Here is an 18,578-nt window from a genome sequence, read left to right on the forward strand (position 1 = left end):
TAAGCCTTGCTGGAGTTAGAAAATATACACTCAGCTACTGCCAATCTGCTGCTAGAAAAAATCAAACTTTTGAGACTTGAAGTTCCTTGAGAGAAATTTTCCCTGTGCGTGTGCTTTTCTCTTCCACCTGACAATGATTTTGCTACCGTAAACCGCTGCAAAACCCTCTGCGTCCGCCCAGAAATCTTCTCAGCAAAAATCTGCGCTGCCCTGCTCTCTCTAATTACTGGAATCACTATCTTGGGCAACTCGACTTTTTTGCAAACCTACAACTGAAAATCGAATTTCTGCCCCAACAATTTGGATTGCCTGTCAATGAACTGCGCATTCTCTAGGAATTTCGGCCTACTCCTCCCTATGATCAGTGAAATTGTCTCCTCCGCTTCTAAGCTTCCCAAATGATCACTCATGTTTTGAAACCATGTGAAAATTTCATCTATCATGGCGACTGGAAATTATTTTCCTAATTGTTAATTTATTTAACGATTTATTTGTAGTTTGCTCTGACAAATACCAAATAATTCACATTGTGTAATATTCCTAATGGAAATATACAATGTTAAACAAAGCAAACACAACATAAACACATACACAAATTTACAGCACATTTAACAACCAAAAATCTCCATGAACTGTGCTGGTTTGAGCCATTTTATTAATAAATAAGAAGGTACAATGTGGTGCTGGAAAGAGTACACCTGGGCTTGCTCAAGGCAAGCTAGCTAAGCCCAAATGAACAATAAAAAATCCCTCTCTAATCTGTTGCTGCTCTCTTTCAGCTTTGCGCTGAAACTACCCTGAAAATATGCCGCTGGCTACAAATAACTGCTGCTAGGGCCTCCTTGGATGCTCAAAAAATTCTAGGAAATTAACCGTGGGCTCTCCACCAATAACCCACAAAAACCCGTGAAGGAATTGGCCAAATGTTGAACGTGGAATTTTTGCCCAATTTTTCCTCGGCTCCTCTAGTTGCTGGCTGAGTTGGGGCCCTTGTTTGATCCCTCAAATTTGCCTACAAAATTTTGCCAAATTAATCTTGGCTTCCTCAATAAACCCGGAAAAACCCAAAAAGGGTTTGTCTTAGTTTGACGCTCCAAAATTAACCCTCAAATGCCTGGCCCTCCTCCACAAGCAGAAAATGGATCTTGTAGCAAATGTTGTGTTTTCTGCTCCGCCAAAATGTTGGAAACGCCCCCACAACACTTCCTTGCAGTCCACCTCAAGTTTCAGCCCTTAACTCCCTTCACTTTGCAACCTCCAAGTGTGCCTCCTCCAAGAACTGCGCAGTCCCTGTGTTGTTGCTGCCAATCCTCTCCACAAACTCGCACTCCATGCTGTTGGTACGAACTGGTATAGGTAGGACTCTCTCCTTGGGCTGGTACTCGAAGTCCACCGAAGCAAGGGTTGAGATCTTCACTCGGACACACTTGTGTGATAAACAACATTGTAGACTTGGCTTCAGCTCAAGCGTGCTATGCCAAAGACACGATTTATGAATAGATGAATGAATGACCAAAACAAGTGCATATTGCTCTATTTATCAAAGAGCCTCCAAGATGCCCATGTGGGCCCAACTCGACTTTCCCTACCAACTTCGCTCCAATGAGAGCATCTTCCGCATGTGGGCTATAATTCTCCATGGGGTGGTTGCCACGCTCCCTTAGAGCGGCAATATTTCCCTTCCATCCTAATGTTTGGGCGCCCACTTAATCCCAAAATTCATGTGGGACCTTTGAACCCTCATCTCCTAAGTGAAAACATGAAATAAGACAAAATTGAGCAAGATTGACATTTCCCTTAGCAATATTGCTAAGTGGGAATATGACAGTCCTCCTTGCCAAAACGTTGCTTGTCCTCAAGTAACTGCTGAACAACACTCTCTAGTTTTTGCTCCCGATTGTCACTGCAAAAATGTGCCAGGGTCCCAGACAATGTTGCAGGAAACGTCGCCCCCCCCCCCCGAATCTAATGCCCGAAGCGCGTACGGTACGGATGCGTCCAGGAAGCATCCCCGGAAGCGCAGTTCCAAAATTACGAAACACATTTCGGATTGATATGGACGCTTCTTGGGAATTCCGGAAGCGTCCCTCCGAAACACGTTTCGGAATCTCCGAAGCGCGTTTCATACGACGCTTCGGCCGTACGAAGCGCGGCGCTTCGGAGGGCGAATCGTATGGTTCGGTACACGCTTCCGGAAAGTGCGCCGCATTGTTTAGAAAATCGATTTTTATTTTAATTTTAGGTGATTGCATATTGAAGGTGAGTCCACCTTGGGTTAGGGTGAGGAATGAAGGCAAAAAAAATATAAACATAGCAAATGCTCCCTCATGGTAATGTTAAATTCTTAAAGTAAAAGTGACATTCTCCTTTATTTTTCATTTTCATCCTTTTACTTAAATTTTTAACATTACTATGAAATGACTCAAGATGTTTGAGAGTGGTTCCAGCCTCATTAGACTTCATATGGAGAAAATAGAATTTCATATCCTATTCAAAATTCAACAGACTTAACAGTTTTCAGGAATTCAGGATCAGTGGGATTGTGGCATTTCATTAGATTATATCAAGTATGAAGGTATGCTATTAGCATTTAATCAAGAGCACCAAGCCCTATACGTACCCTAGTGTTGGTGGTGTTAATTGTTGAACTCCTTTGTCACGCCCTTAGTGTTAGGATATTCCGACACATAGGAAATAGTTAAGTTCAACTTGGTCTAGTATAGAGTTAGGTAAAGTGTGTTTCTTTACCGTTGTACATTTTGTAACTTACAATCCGACGATCACGATATGTAGTGATCCGACGGTTCACTCTCTCCTCGGTATTACCGACACTTGATCCGTGGCTTGACACCCGATTGGTCCATGAGTTCTATTTAAAGCGCATGGAGGGTCATTGTTCGGGTAATCCGTCTATGAGAGAAAGCTTATGTAAATTTTCATTCTTTGATTAATAAATTGCCTGAAGTGGCCACGTTGGCTCAGGCCGTGGACTGTTTCCCTCTTTGAGGGTTTTAACCACGTCAAAAATACTGGTGTATTGATTTGAGATCTGGTTGTGAGCGGTGTCCTTTTGGTGTTCTTTCTGAGGAACTTACCCTGTAAATTCCTACATGGTATCAGAGCTATTTGAGGGCCGCGTCCGTTGGTGATCCAAATCTGAAGTCGGTAGAACTGCATGCGGCTGTCGTTTCCTAGATCTACTGTTTCTGACTGCTTTCGGGCCGAGAGGACTGCTCTGTTGTGTTCGGAGCATCTGTTCCAGTGAGGAACCCCTTTCGTTTCACGCGAAAAGGTTTCCGGTAGCCCTATCTGCGTCATTTTTAAGATCTGGAGGTATATAGTGTTTATCTGCAGTTTACTGTTATTTTCTCTCTGGTTATTTCGGTTTCTGTTTATTTAGCTTTTTTTTTAATTACCGGATCTATACCTTTCATTTCTGCGTATGCTCTTTGCCCTGCGACTCTGTGCGATTTGGGCAAATCAGAAACAGAAAGGAAGTTTTTTTTCTCATGCGTATACTCTTTTCCCTGCACCTTAGTGTGATCTTGGAAAATCAGAAACATTGAGAAAAATATTTAGTTTCCGGCTAAAGCTAACTTCGAGCCGTAAGGTTCGTTTTTCTTTGCATATTCGTGTTGGGTTTTGTGTTTTTGTTTTGTAGAAAAAAAAGAGCTTTCTCAAGGCAAGCACGCAACCCAAGGCCCCTCCCCCCTCTCTCTCTCTCTCTCAAATTTTTTGTATAGCTCAATTGGTTCAAAGCTATTTTAAGAGAGTAGAGGTCTTGGGTTCAAATCTCCATTTTGTGGGGGCGTTTTTTTTCATTCCCGCACATTCACGCACTTTGCCGGCAACTTCAACAACTTTTTTTTCAAAAAGCCATAACTTCTTCATCCGGAAGCCTTTTTCAGAGCCGTTTTTTTTAAAACAGCCTAATTTTTCGAGATCTATCCATTGGAACACTTACTTTCAGCATCTTCAGCTTCAGTTTTTTAAAAAAATGGAAAGTCCATGCCAAGTCATTCTTGACAACACTAACTACTTCCAATGGATATCCTACATGGAAGATTTACTTAGAAGTAAAGGTCTCTACAGAATAGCCACAGGCCAAGAGAAGAAACCAAAAGATGAAGACAAGGCTGCAAAATGGGAAAATAGACAAGATCAAGCACGTGGTTTGATTGGGATGTCTATTTCTCCTGATCTTAGATTCCATATTGCAGAACTTGATACTCCTCATGAAACATTGGAACAAATCACTAAAGTTTTTGGGATTAAAAATGAAATTAGAGCCCATCAACTTGAAAATGAGTTGCTTACATTGGATCCTAATAATTTTTCTTGCATTGAAGATTTCTTGTCCAAATTCAAGACCCTTAGATATCTCTTGGAAGGCGTTAAGGTTAAGAAAGAAGATAGTAACCTTATTTATTCCATCCTTACTAAGTTGGGACCAACATACTCTGTATTTGTTTCCACCTTCCATTCTACAAGGGAAGCTTTCATTTGTCAAGGAAAAGACTACAAGGCCCCTTCCTTTGACTCTTTTTGCGATTCTTTAATAAGAGAACAAGAAAAACTCTTACACCTTGGTCTTCTTAATCTTGGAAACTCTTCCAAGAAAGCGTTAGCCGCCCAGCAGCAAACAAATTCAAAGAATCCTAAGAAGTCATATCCTAAAAAGAATGGTCCTAAACCAAACAAGGGTCCTAAGCAAACTCACCCTCAAAATGAAAGATCATTTCAGCAAAATGATAAGACCAATAAAAACAAATGGAAGAAGACTGATAGACATTGTAACTTTTGTAATCGAGATGGCCACTTAGAATCTAAATGCTTTAAGAAGATGGAAGCGTTGGAAGCCGCAATGAAGAAACATAACATCCATGTGGAGCATTCTTCAACTTCAACTTCAACTTCATCTTCAGGAATGGCACTTTCTGCATGTCGTTGTTAATCATCTCAGTCTGGTTATGCATTAAATGTATCTTCTTCTTCTCATTCTCATGAGTGGCTCATTGATTCTGGAGCCTCTTATCACATGGCCAAACACAAAGCCATGTTTTCTTCTTTAAATGATTGTAACACCAAAAATATATATGTTGGTGATGATAGATCTCTTAATGTTGTAGGGACTGGAACTGTTCATCTAGACAATGGTCAGTTTAATGATGTATTATGTGTTCCAACCTTATCCTGCAACCTTCTATCTGTATATCAGATAACTCATTCAGGTGAAGGTAAAATTGTTGAATTTTCACCTCATGATGTTGTAATCAAGGATCTAAGAGATCCTAAACAGATTCTAGCTACTGGTATTGCTGATGATTCCACAAGGTTGTATAAGTTTCACAACTTTGGGTCATCAAATCTTCCCTCAGTATTTGTTGCTCATAATGATGAAGTGAGCAAACTTTGGCATGAGCGATTTGGTCACTTAAACTATCGCTCCCTTCAGCATCTATGTAAAGAAAATATGGTGACAGGTCTTCCTATGGTATCTTGCAGAGATGGTGTTTGTTCCGGATGTGTACTCGGAAAACATCATCGGGACAGTTTTGAAAAACGTGCCTCTTGGCACGCCTCAGCCCCTTTACAGCTTGTGCACAGTGATTTATGTGGTCCACTTCCTGTTGCTTCATTCTCTGGCTGCAAGTATTTCTTAACTTTCATTGATGATTTCTCCAGACGCACTTGGGTATACTTCTTAAAACTCAAGAGCGAAGTATTTAACACCTTTTTGGCCTTCAAAGCCTTTGTTGAAAAACAATCTGGACATCAAATTCTTAAGCTAAGAACTGATAATGGTGGAGAATATGTTAAAAACACATTCATCAACTTTTGCACCGAAAATGGAATTCAAATGCAACATACTGTTCCATACACTCCACAACAAAATGGTGTAGCTGAAAGGAAAAATCACACCTTAAAGGAAATGGCTAATTGTATGTTGCAATCTAAAGGACTCAGTCTTAGTTTTTGGGCCGAAGCAATTAATTGTGCAAATTATATAATAAATCGTACTCCTACTAAGGTTCTAAAGAATATCACTCCAGAAGAAGCTTGGAGTTCCATTAAACCAGATGTAAGTCACTTTCGTGTTTTTGGAAGTGAAGCATGGGCCCATATTCCAGATGAAAAGCATAAAGCTTTAGAACCTAAGAGTGAGAAATGTACTTTTGTTGGATATTCTGAAGATGTAAAAGGTTATAGACTTATTCCATTTAAGTCCAAAAATGTTATCATTAGAAGAGATGTAAAATTTGATGAAAATAAATCGGCCTGCGAGCCTAGTCCGGCGGATGTGCCACCTCTTCCTATCTCTTCTACTTTTGAAAACATTTCTTCTTCAGATGATGAAAGTGAGGATGACAATCCTCCCCCACCTTCTCAGGATCCTCAACTTCCAAGATGGGTCCGTGCTACTCGGGATGCAGCAGGTGATCTTGCCGGTGATCCTACAGATCAACGACGTACACGTTCTCAGTTTGAAAGAGCCTCTTCTTTACTGGCTCAAGCTCCAGTAAATCATGATCCTGACACTTTTGCAGAGGCTTCAGGCCATCCACATTGGGAAGCAGCTATGAATGAAGAATATCATTCATTGTTGGCAAATGATACATGGGATCTTGTTCCTCTACCAAAGGGACACAAACTTGTCAGATGTAAATGGGTTTATAGAACCAAGTATGGACCAGATGGGAAAGTTGATAAACATAAAGCTCGTCTTGTTGCTAAGGGCTTTTCACAGGTTGAAAGCATTGACTACACTGAAACCTTCTCCCCTGTTGCCAAAATGAACTCTATCTGCCTTGTTCTTTCCCTTGCTGCCTCTTTAAAATGGGAAGTCCATCAGATGGATGTTAAATCTGCCTTCTTGCATGGGGACTTGCATGAAGAAATCTATATGGAACAACCCATTGGCTTCATCCAAACAGACTCCAGCCTTGTATGTCGACTTAAGAAATCTCTTTATGGTCTCAAGCAAGCTCCTCGGGCTTGGTATGCCAAAATGGATAGCTTTCTTTTAGAATCTGGCTTTTCTAGGTGTTATTCTGACAATACTGTCTACACCAAGAAAGTGGGCAACTCTCTTATCATCCTTGTTCTTTATGTTGATGATATTATTCTTACTGGTAGTGATCCCAACCTTATAAACCATTTGAAGTCCAGCCTTAAAAAGAAATTTGAAATGACAGACTTAGGACACTTACACTATTTTCTCGGTCTTCAAGTCTTGCAATCCAAGGAGGGTATTTCCCTTTCCCAGTCCAAGTATGCTTGTGATATTCTTCGTCATTTTCACATGGAAGACTGTAAGCCAGCCCCTTCTCCCTTTCAGTCTGGAGTCAAACTTTCAGTCTCTTGTACTTCTCCTGAAGTTGATGCTACCTTATACCGTCAACTTGTAGGAAAACTCTTGTATTTAACCCATACTCGTCCTGACCTTTCCTTTGCTGTTGGCCTTGTTGCTCGTTTTATGCAAAACCCCCGTGAAAGTCATTGGAAAGCAGCTAAAAGAATACTTCGTTATGTTCGAGGTACAGTACAGTTTGGGATTCATTACAGTGCCAAAGCAACTCCTCTATTAGTTGGTTTCACTGATTCTGATTGGGCTGGTGACCCTGATGATCGGAAGTCTACTGCCGGTTATGTCTTCACTCTTGGTTCAGGACCTATTACATGGGCTTGTAAGAAACAGGCTGCCATTTCTCTTTCGTCAGCAGAAGCAGAGTATCGTGGTGCCGTGGAAGCTAGTAAGGAAGCCTTGTGGCTTCGTCAGATCCTATCAGAGTTTGGCTTTGAGCAGCAACATCCAACCACACTTTGGTGTGATAATCAAAGTGCCATTCAGCTATGCAAAGATCCAGTCCAACATCAGCGCAACAAACACATTGAACTACACATGCACTTCATCAGAAAGCTCATTCATGACCATGTTCTTGAAGTGCAATATTGTTCAACAGATGATCAGGTTGCAGACATCTTCACAAAGGCTCTCATAGAGGCGAAGTTCACTAAACTTCGATATATGCTTGGAGTTCAAGAAGTTGTCACTAAGGGGGGATAGGCTCTAGTGCCTCCTTCCTTCTCCTATTGTGTCATATTTGTAAATCCTTCAATCCTATCCCAAGTTGTTCTTAAGGGGGGATGTTAGGATATTCCGACACATAGGAAATAGTTAAGTTCAACTTGGTCTAGTATAGAGTTAGGTAAAGTGTGTTTCTTTACCGTTGTACATTTTGTAACTTACAATCCGACGGTCACGATATGTAGTGATCCGATGGTTCACTCTCTCCTCGGTATTACCGACACTTGATCCGTGGCTTGACACCCGATTGGTCAATGAGTTCTATTTAAAGCGCATGGAGGGTCATTGTTCGGGTAATTCGTCTATGAGAGAAACCTTATGTAAATTTTCATTCTTTGATTAATAAATTGCCTGAAGTGGCCACGTTGGCTCAGGCCGTGGACTGTTTTCCTCTTTGAGGGTTTTAACCACGTCAAAAATACTGGTGTATTGATTTGAGATCTGGTTGTGAGCGGTGTCCTTTTGGTGTTCTTTCTGAGGAACTTACCCTGTAAATTCCTACACTTAGCAAAAAATTACCTTTCAATCAAGTCAAAATCATCGATCAAGCATGTTAAGCTTTTTCTACCATATTTTAAGTCTTGAATTAGGTAGTTTGATCAAAATTGGGCAATGTTGACTAATATCCCTAGACAATCGAGGTAGAGGCAAAGGCTAGACAAGAGGAGAAGAATCTAGATTCTAGATGGTTGATGCATCTAAATGGTTGATGCTCGAATAATTAATCAGTAATATACAATGGATGCTATATCTATCTTGATTTATGCAAAAATATGCATGTTTTCATGTCTTCTACAACTAATTTGGTATTTGGGGTGTTTGTTTTGAGTATAAATGCAAATACATATATATATATATATATATATATATAGTAGACGTTTCCGCAGATGCTTCGCTTCCTAGATTTTTGGAAAATGACGTTTCCGCGTCCCCGCTTCCAAAAAACATCCCCATTTCGTCCCCGCTTTGTGCAACATTGGTCCCAGATGCGCCACTGATTAGTCCATGACCTCTGCACTGTCCTGACATGAAAGAATCCCTCAATACCAGGATCCCAAGCCATCCTGTCCCACCTGCAACTCCCTTCGCTCCACTTACTATCTTGCCTAGTATAAGTACCAGAAGTGCCCTGTATACCATCAATGAGTAGGGGATCATGATACTGTGGCAGTATTTCCAACTCCTCGTGAAGTTGTCCTACCACGTAGGCCATCCCATGCACTCCAGGAGTATACTCTCAAAGATATCACCGAATCCTTACAGAGATAGCGTCTTGCTCCGTGAGCTTCTTTTGATATCATCCTGCTGGCCCACCTGCCATGCTAATAAAGTCCCCCATGCCATCAACGAGTCACCAAAGCACAATGTAAGATCTAAATGATCTTCCCCTATAGAAATCAACTCATCCCCAAGGGTAGTTGTACTGCCAAGTCCTATGATGCTTGGTTCTCACGCTAGTCTAAAAAGGGTGCCACTATGTTGTTGCTGTGCAATTCTGATCATGACATCTGCCCCTCATGCTCAAGTTGTATCCACCTCTTTTGGGACTTTATGGAAAAACATCTATGGAGTCCCAATGCATCTGGACCAAGCACCTCCATGATGTCACCTCCTACCCATCCAACACTCACCCTGATCCATAGCGATAACAAGGAAACCAACCTTGCCATGCGATCAAGGCCTCAATGCTCCCCCACATGTCAAACCAAGGGTGAGCTGGGTCAACCCCCATCCTAATCCCACTCACCACGAAGCAGAGTGTCCAATCGACCAGCCAAACCCCTGAATCCCACAACGAGAACGACTGTGGCATAGTCCTGACAGCGAATGGAACCAACCTATACCATGTCTCAGGTCCCTGTGTGCAATCAATATATGAACTTGATACAGATTGGTTCGTGCAACACAACGTTGCGCCAGCCATACCACACAGTGGGATCTGTCGTCCTGCCTCCTAAAAGTGGTCCCCAATACTGCTTGGAGTCTAAACATCCGCCTGTAAGCAAGGTCCACCAACCATTGTAGATGCTCCAGAGACACCTTAGAATGTCTCACCAAAAGGGGATCACGTGTCACCTTGAGTGTCGGCTCAAGGGTGGTGCAAGTGCTACCTTTGCAGGAGATCCGACTACCCGCAAGCTTGCATCCACCAACTTGTGTCCTGACCATATGCTACAACTGGAAAGCCTCTCTCCCAATGCACTGTCTCGTCCAATTGTCTCAGATGAACCTCATGGGTCCTGTTGCTCGTAATGAGAGCATCAAGAGATGATATCCAAGCCCCTTGTGTCAGTGTGCAATGCTGGAGACTGATAAATGGAAGCTCACGGTCGGCGTTGTGATCAACTCGCTCTCCAAATCTAATTGTGCCAAACCCAATGGTGTGCGTGATGCCCTTGTAAAGATATCTCTTTGGTGGCAACACTCTGACAACTTGTTGTGCATCATCTTGCTCAGCTGCACACAAGTACATACTCCTACACTCCTCTACATAGCACTGAACTCTGTGGCACAACTCCATGCACCCTTGGATACCAATGCTCAATGCCATGCCCCCATGTACCATAGGGAATCCCATATGTGCCCATGCAACCACCACGCTGCTAGTACACCTGCCACGAAGTGATCTACACCTCCTCATCTGCCCTGGTAAACCTGAGCGGCCTAACTCCACACCTGCTAGAGGGGATATCTTTGCTGTGTCGATCCTTGGTGACTCCTTTTCCCAATACCCCAATGGGAGAACATCGTGTCCATACCATGCCTGGCCTGATGGCCTACCCATGGCACCTTCACCCACTAGCTCCTGCCAGAGAATGCTATTCATCTTGCGACCCCATGCGCAACCAACATGCCAATACAATCCATGGAGCCTGCTCACAAACCGCCTGTCCGCTAATGCCAACTGGAATTCCCCTAGGGAATGTATGTGCTCAGTCACTGGGTCGACTACCTCATCAATGCCATAGCCATCCCACATGTCTGATATTGGATAGGGAGCTCCACCTGGATCCCAATGCCAACCTGGGCCTCCAGTGCCCTCGGTGTCTAAGATCTCCCACTGAGATTTACTCCAGATTATGACCATCTCTATGAGTCCAATCCACTCCATTGGGTACCGACTCAGAACCTCTTGCCATCCAACCCCAAGAGAGGGATCGAATGCACGAACTCCCGCACATAGAACAACCTCGACATGCGGATGTTGCACCTTGTGCAACTTCGATCGTCTCATCCTGCTATCCAGGTCAACGCATGAGATCTGACTAGGTAGCTCTGTCTCCCCCTCTCCAATGGGAAAACGTGTCCCAATAGTGTTGCTAACCTTGTCACCCCCTCTGGTATGTCTAGACAACTCTGCCTCCCTCAATACAATGCGTAGGGGTGGGCTGATAACACTGTAGATCCTGTTAGTGCGCCTCTGAAGTGAACTGTGTTGTGGTCTCTATGCTGCCCCTCATCAATGGCTAGCGCAAAGGATGGCTACACATCCTCCTCCATCATGGGTTCGACATGAGCCTCCAACTGCTCCTCCATAGACAACCCAACATGCAAGACATGCTCACTAGTCAATTGTAGGTGGTTGCTGTTCTGAAGCTCTTTCATAGACCGTGATGCCTCATCAATGGATACCTCATCAATGGATGTGTGCTCAACTGCCTCTAATCTGTCGACTGGGGCCACCAAGGAAACTCCACCAAGGGTGACTCTTGCGTCGCAGTACATGTATCCTCGTGCTCCTCCCGCGTGCCATTAGCCTCATGCTCAGCCAGTTGGAACATATCTAGATGAACTCCCTCTTCCATGGGTATGTTCTCTCACATCTCGTCTCTACCTCCACCTCCCATCTTCGTCTTTGCAGTATTACTACTAGCGTTTTGTTGAACAATCATGCTCTTATTTTCTTCATCTGCGGGTCGGCAACTACTGTTTCTTCTTGCTGTGCTTGTTGACAACCACTCTTCTCGATGCCCCACCAGTCTCTCGATGCCCCAATTTCTCTTGTTGAGACATTGTTGGGCATAAGTTCAATCTGGAGAATAATGTGAGACTAGTGTTTTAGCCTCTGGAATTCTAGTCCGTAATAACACTTGAGCATTTATATGATTTAGACCCACAACTGGCCAAAATCATGCTCTGATACCACTGTAAAATTTCTAATGGAAATATACAATGTTAAACAAAACAAACATAGCAAAAACACATACAAAAATTTACTGCACATTTAACAACCATAAATCTTCATGAACTGTGATGGTCTGAGCCATTTTATTAATAAATAAGAGTGAACAATGTGGTGCTGGAAAGAGTGCCCCTGTGCTTTCTCAAGGCAAGCTAGCTAAGCCCAAATGAATAATAAAAAAATCCCTCTCAAATATGCTGCTGCCCTCTCCTAGCTTTGCATTGAAACTACCTAGAAAATATGCTACTGGTTGCAAAGAACTATTGCTAGGGCCTCTTCGGATGCTTAGAAATTTCCGGGAAATTAACCTCAAGCTCTCCACCAATAACCCACAAAAACCGACAAAGGAATTGGCCAAATGTTGACCTTGGAATTCGGCCAAATTTTCCCCTAGCTCCTCTAACTGCTCGCTGAGTTGGGGCCCCTGTTTGACACCTCAAATTTGCCCATAACATTTTGCCAAATTAATCTTGGCCTCTCCTCAATAAACTTAGAAAAACCCAGAAAGGGTTTGTCCTAGTTTTGACGCTCCAAAATTGACCCCCAAATGCTTAGCCCTCCTCCACAAGCAGAAGATGAATCCTGTAACAAATGTTGCGTTTGCTGCTCCGTCAAAATGCTGGAAACGCCCCCACAACACTTCCCTGGACAACACCTCAAGTTTCAGCCCCTAACTCTCGTCACTCCTCAACCTCCAAGAACTGCGCAGTCCCTGTGTTGTTGCTGCTAATTCTCTCTAGAAACTCACACTCCTTGCCGCTGGTATAGACTAGTATAGGTAGGATTCCCTCCTTGGGTTGGCACTCGAAGTCCACCGAAGTAAGGGTTGAGATCTCCTCTCGGAGACACTCGTGTGCTAAACAACATTGCAGTCTAGCTTAAACTCAAGTGTGCTATGTCAAAGACACAATTTTTGAATAGATAAATGAATGACCAAAATGAGTGCCTATTGCTCTATTTATCAAAGAGCCTCCAAGATGCCCATGTGGGCCCAGCTCGACTTTCCCCACCAACTTCGCTCCAATGAGAGCGTCTTCTACATGTGGGCCGTAATTCTCTATGGGGTGGCCCCATGCTCCACTAGAGCCGCAATATTTCCCTTCCTTGCTAATGTTTGGGCCCCACTTAATACCAAAATTCATGTGGGACCTCAAAACCCACATCTCCTAAGTGCAAACATGAAATAAGACAAAATTGGGCAAGATTGATATTTCCCTTAGCAATATTGTTAAGTGGGAATATCACACATTGTGATTTTCACAAATAAATACTGCGAAAGAAAATAGCATTGAAAATTGAGAAAATCTAGCACACACATAAAAATATGACAATTATTTTTGGACAAATGTCTCCGGAAAAACCCAACTTGGAAAAACTGGTGCAGCAACTGAGGGTTTTATTATTATGTAGCAGTGAAATTATGAGTACAATCTATGGATGCCCAATTAGCAATCCAAACAAGTATCTAACTAACATAATTAGAGAGAAGATTCTCTAAACCCACGGCAATCCCAACACTGACTTCTCCAGTAAAACAAGCTGTCCAAGCCCTAGCGTAGGCCCTTTGCGTAGTTCTTGTGCTGCTTCTCACACGTGTAGCTTGAATTTGCCTCGGGAAGACTTTCCCAGCCTTTAGAAATTGAATCGACTTCCTCCCTAGCTAAATCGAACTACCCCGCTTTAGCTACTGCGTAGTCCCTGCGTTGCTTTTGTGTGGATCACTTCTGTCACTTGTTGCTGCCTCTCATGATCTGGAAAACTTCCTTCGGATCATTGTCCCTGCCCCTCATTGTCTCTGCTTCAATCTTTGGCTCTCCGGCAACTGCTGCTGCTCTCTGGAAATCGATTTGCCAAGGAAATCGAACAACTATAGTGTATTCTCCAAGTGCCCATCGACTTCTTCTTAGAATCTTCTATTGGAGCACCAACGACCAAGATTAAAACTCAATCAAGGGCTAGGATCATCTTGAAGTCGATCCATGTGAGTTTCTAGACTATTCTCACATTGAATTAATTAATTTTAATTAATTAACCAATTTTCCTAAGTTTAGACTTAGGAAACATAAAAAAATAGGTTAATAATCTAATTAAGTCATCTCTAGTTGGAATTTCTAGAAATGATTTATGAGTTTTGGAGATCTCATGCATTCTAGCCTCTCCACCAAATTTCGTAGCTAGAACACATCCGATGCTACAAAAACTAACATTTCCCCTTGTGTTGCCTTAGTTTTCCCCAAAATGGGGACATGGGGAAATGTTTCCCCATGTGTTCCTCGGTCTTGGGAGTGTGAGAAATGTGGGGGACTCATCCCTGTGGAACATTGCATTTTTTCTCTAGTGAGAACATAGATGCCTAGCTCTTTTCTTGAGTGAGGTATTAGGACATATGTCAAGGCCTTGCATGGACCCATTCATAGCTAGATTCCATAAGGAGGATCACTTATTTCTTCCCTATTTCCTACCTACTTGTGGTAGCAAATTGTAGGCCAGCCCTAAATCATTTCAGATTATAGGTCATTGAGAGCTTAGATCTCTTCTCGACACTAGTCTCCCCCCTTAGGCAAGGTGATCAACCTTTGCAAGACTCTCAAGGAACTCTAGTTCTAGATCCCACTAGGGGGGTAGACATGCTGATGCTAGGTGGTCTTAGTGTTGGATTCACTTTGTACAAAGCATTGCTCTCTAAAGATTGTATGAGCAACGAGTTTAATATTCAGAGTTTCTTCTTGTCGATCTTAGATGTTAGGACAGATGGGTGTTTTTGATCGAGGGATCCTCCAAAGATTATATATTGAGGCCCTCTTGGATTTGGTTGATGATTTGGATGGGGAGCCCTCCTCATCTTCTTCCTCCATTCATTTTGTTTCTAGTTCTAGTGCACCTTGATGTTTGCATCATATGCTCGATGTGGCTTTGCATCTACATTACTTTTTCTTTTTCAACTAGTAGTGATAAAGAGTTGTTTTCATATTCACTATATATTTACACTAGTTGTACTTTTGAATCCCATTGATTTACCACTGTGGTCCTTTCTTTGCATGACATAAATAAATTTATCTTATCTAATCTTATCTTTCTTGGCATGCGATGCTATTGTTTTGCTGGAATCTGAATTTTTATGGGCACTTATAGCTAACAAGTAAAGAAATTAAATGAATTGATGGAACATGAAAAACCCTACATACAACTAGAAGCAAGAAATTTAATCAATTGATGAGCATGAAAAAACCTACATACAACCCAAACTAATGGCCGCCGCCATATTAATGCAATTGGACCCCTCGTAAGAGGGTTTCATTTAGGGATGAATATGTGTTAACTTCGAAGTGCATGTTATCATAGTTCTAAAAATGGCTGATTTGACTGGTTACCAGTTCAAACCAGCCAGATAGCACTCTCCAGGCATCTAACCAGCCATTAATGAATCTGATCTAGGGACTAGTTCGGTACTAGTTAGGTACCAAACCAGCCAGTTTCATACTTAACTGGTATGAACCGGTCCAAACCAGCCAGTTTTGCTAAAAATCAGGCCGGTTCATTAATGGTGCATGTGCGAGGATGGGGACTGACTAGTGGGTTTGGTACCTAACTGGTACCAATCAGTCCAAACTGATTGGTTCTGTTAAAAACCGGGCTGGTTCATTAATGATGCACATGGCGAGGACAAGGACCCACAGGTGGTGTTTTTAGGTGGTTTCAAAGGAAACCATGGCAATTTACCTCCAAAATCTGCCCCTGTAAACTTATAAAATCAGACCTGAGCTCCTATTTGCCTTGCACTTCTCATTTCAAGTTTTTGTGAGCATATGAGAACTTGGTTATGCAACAACAGCAAGTTTTGCAGCGACGACAACAATTTTAGAGTTTCTTTGTCATCTTGGACCTGCTTTGGAGCTTTCTAGTGGAATGGGCATCTTTGGGAGGATGCTTTGGCAGCTGGTTTTCATTCTTGGGTCTGATTTCTCTCTTTAAAAATTCCAGATTTGATTGCTGTCCCTGTTTTTAATTTTTTCCCCCTTTTCAAGTAAAATACATCCATTCTTGGGTCTTATCTCTTAAAAATTCCAGATTTTGATTGCTGTCCCTGTTTTTAATTTTTTTCTCCCTTTTCAAGTAAAAAACCACCTCCCTTTGCAGGCTAAATTTGTCTCTTTTTGGTTTTCAAATTTATCATAGGTTTGCATTTTGCTTGGTTGCATTTTTCTCTTTCTATTTGCAGATCTCTTTCCCTTCAAATCTGAAATTTCATCATCCACCATGGCCTCAAAAGCCAAAGGCGCTGCATGGGTTCATTGTGATGTTGTTGATGGCAAAATGTTGTGCAAATATTGCAACCACACAATGGGAGGCAAGGTATCAATAGGTTGAAACTTGAAACAACACTTGGCTGGTATAAGAGGCCAAGTAACCCCATGTGATGCAACAGATAAAGTTATAGAGCCTATCAGGGAAGAATACCTTGAAAAGTTTGAGAAGATTGAGTAGGTGAAGACAAGGGAAAAGGCTATACAAGTAGAAATTAGAAGCAGTAGTTTGATGGGTGATCATGTTGATCAATGATTTTTAGTAGATCAGCGGCCACTGCCCTAGTAAGTTGAGTTGTAGCATTGTTTTTGGACTTTAGAGGCCATTTAGAGCCTTAATTATAATGTATTTTGTTGATGATATGTATTGCACTAAATGCCATTTTGATGTATGCACCTTTATATAGATTGTTTCTAACGGTTTGGAATCACGGTTTGAAATCTTAAAAATAATTTTTTGACTAAAAAATATTATTATTATTATTTTTCAATTATGGCTCATTGAATCCAGTTCACTCTGGTTTGATCCAGTTCCAGTTTGAACCCCAGTTTGATAGGTGGCCCTGTTTAAATTCTGGTTTCGGTTTTTAAAACTATGCATGTTATACAGGAAAATGTACTGACAAAGGAACTCCCATTGTCATGCAATCTCATTAACTTACAAGAATTCGATCAGTTGTTAAATAATTGAGATACTAATAACTCGGACTAAATTATTATTTTTTTCACTCCAAACAGTTCAATCGATCATTCACATCATTTTGACTGTATTTAGTATCAATTTGAGGACATCGATAATACTGGAAACCACATGCAAAAGATATAATATTTCACCTGCTTATTGCCAGATAGGCGGAGGAAGAACATGACAGGTTGGGTCAAATGCCAAGAACTCTGAACATGTGAATATTTATAACCAAAAATAAAGGAGAGCAGTTTTACTACTTGAAGTTCTACTGAGGAGAAATTGTGGTCATTACAGCCTAAAATTTCCACGGTACTGTCAATAAACTGTAGATTTCAATAAAAACTTAGCAGTTTATATCCTTTCCTGTGTCAATAGTGAGAAGCTACTATTATAAACTCTGGAGTTCATTCATATTACTGGTTTGCTTCTCTTGTACTATTCACCATTTTTTTTTTCTCATATCTGTTGCGTCAACATTGTTTTAAAGGCTAGTTTTATTTCCAAGATGTTGAAAAGAGTAGACATCCTTGAGTTTTTCTTCGATTTTGACCAGAAAAGAAAATAATTTAGGTATGATAGTTTTCGGGAAAATGCCTATTCCATTACTGAGGACTAGTTTAAATAACCCAAAGTTGCCTTTTGTTAATGCAGATTCTTGGCATGTCCGGATTGAAGATGGAGGTTGAAGTTCCGGTGGATTGAAGATCAGTGGCCCTGCCCGCGTTGCTCCATATATTCTTCATTTATTGTCTCTTTAGCAATTTCAATCGGCAGCTGAGCTTTGGCATTTGTGCAAACTGTAATTCCTTGCAAAGTTGCTTGTAGGTGTGTATGCCTGCCCAATCTTATTAAAACCTCTTTATTTTATCATTACGTATGGTGGAATTCGAACTGCAGAGCTAGGTTTGATCTTTCGTCCAAGATGGGTTCCCTACATTTGATGGAGAGGAAATTGATTAGAACGCATAAGAGTATCCATCTCAGGTTTTTGACATTTGTGCACTATTATGATTATCCACATATTATGGTGTTTGGCTTCCATAGTTTTCAAGTAGATGTGGGTTAGTTTTCTTTTTAATTTATAAATTGGTAAATTAGATTGTAGATATGTTTGGCTGCGTTGACAAAATCAACATTAAAATGGTTTTTTTTTCTTCGGGGTATCATGCTCTACCTGTCCAATCTTTTTTATTGAATCAGCAACATCTAGATGGTTGATTGGGCATCAAACAGATTGAACAGTTTCTATCGAGCAATTTCTTTCTTGAGAATATTTTGCATAGTTGCTCCGAAGTTCCGAATTGTTGTATATCC

The 18,578-nt window shown here is 41.6% G+C and overlaps 1 protein-coding gene across 8 annotated transcripts in view; it reads left to right on the plus strand.

The window, feature by feature from the left end:
- LOC149238963 (uncharacterized) overlaps positions 1–18,368 on the plus strand; it is a 159,943-nt gene extending 141,575 nt beyond the window's left edge. For 7 of the 8 annotated variants that reach the window (XM_089373259.1, XM_089373260.1, XM_089373265.1 and 4 more), the window contains one exon: positions 17,916–18,368. In XM_089373259.1, the coding sequence (XP_089229385.1) occupies positions 17,916–17,937 (22 nt within the window). In that variant the 3' untranslated portion in view covers positions 17,938–18,368. Of the gene's footprint in view, positions 1–17,424; positions 17,574–17,915 lie in introns of all 8 variants that reach the window. The other variant, XR_016246429.1, reaches the window with a different exon arrangement.
- Positions 18,369–18,578: the final 210 nt, after the last annotated feature.

The sequence above is a fragment of the Pinus tabuliformis genome, chromosome 8, assembly GCF_031772625.1.
Source record: "Pinus tabuliformis cultivar Carrire ecotype Pingquan chromosome 8, CPIR1, whole genome shotgun sequence".
NCBI lineage: Eukaryota > Viridiplantae > Streptophyta > Pinopsida > Pinales > Pinaceae > Pinus > Pinus tabuliformis.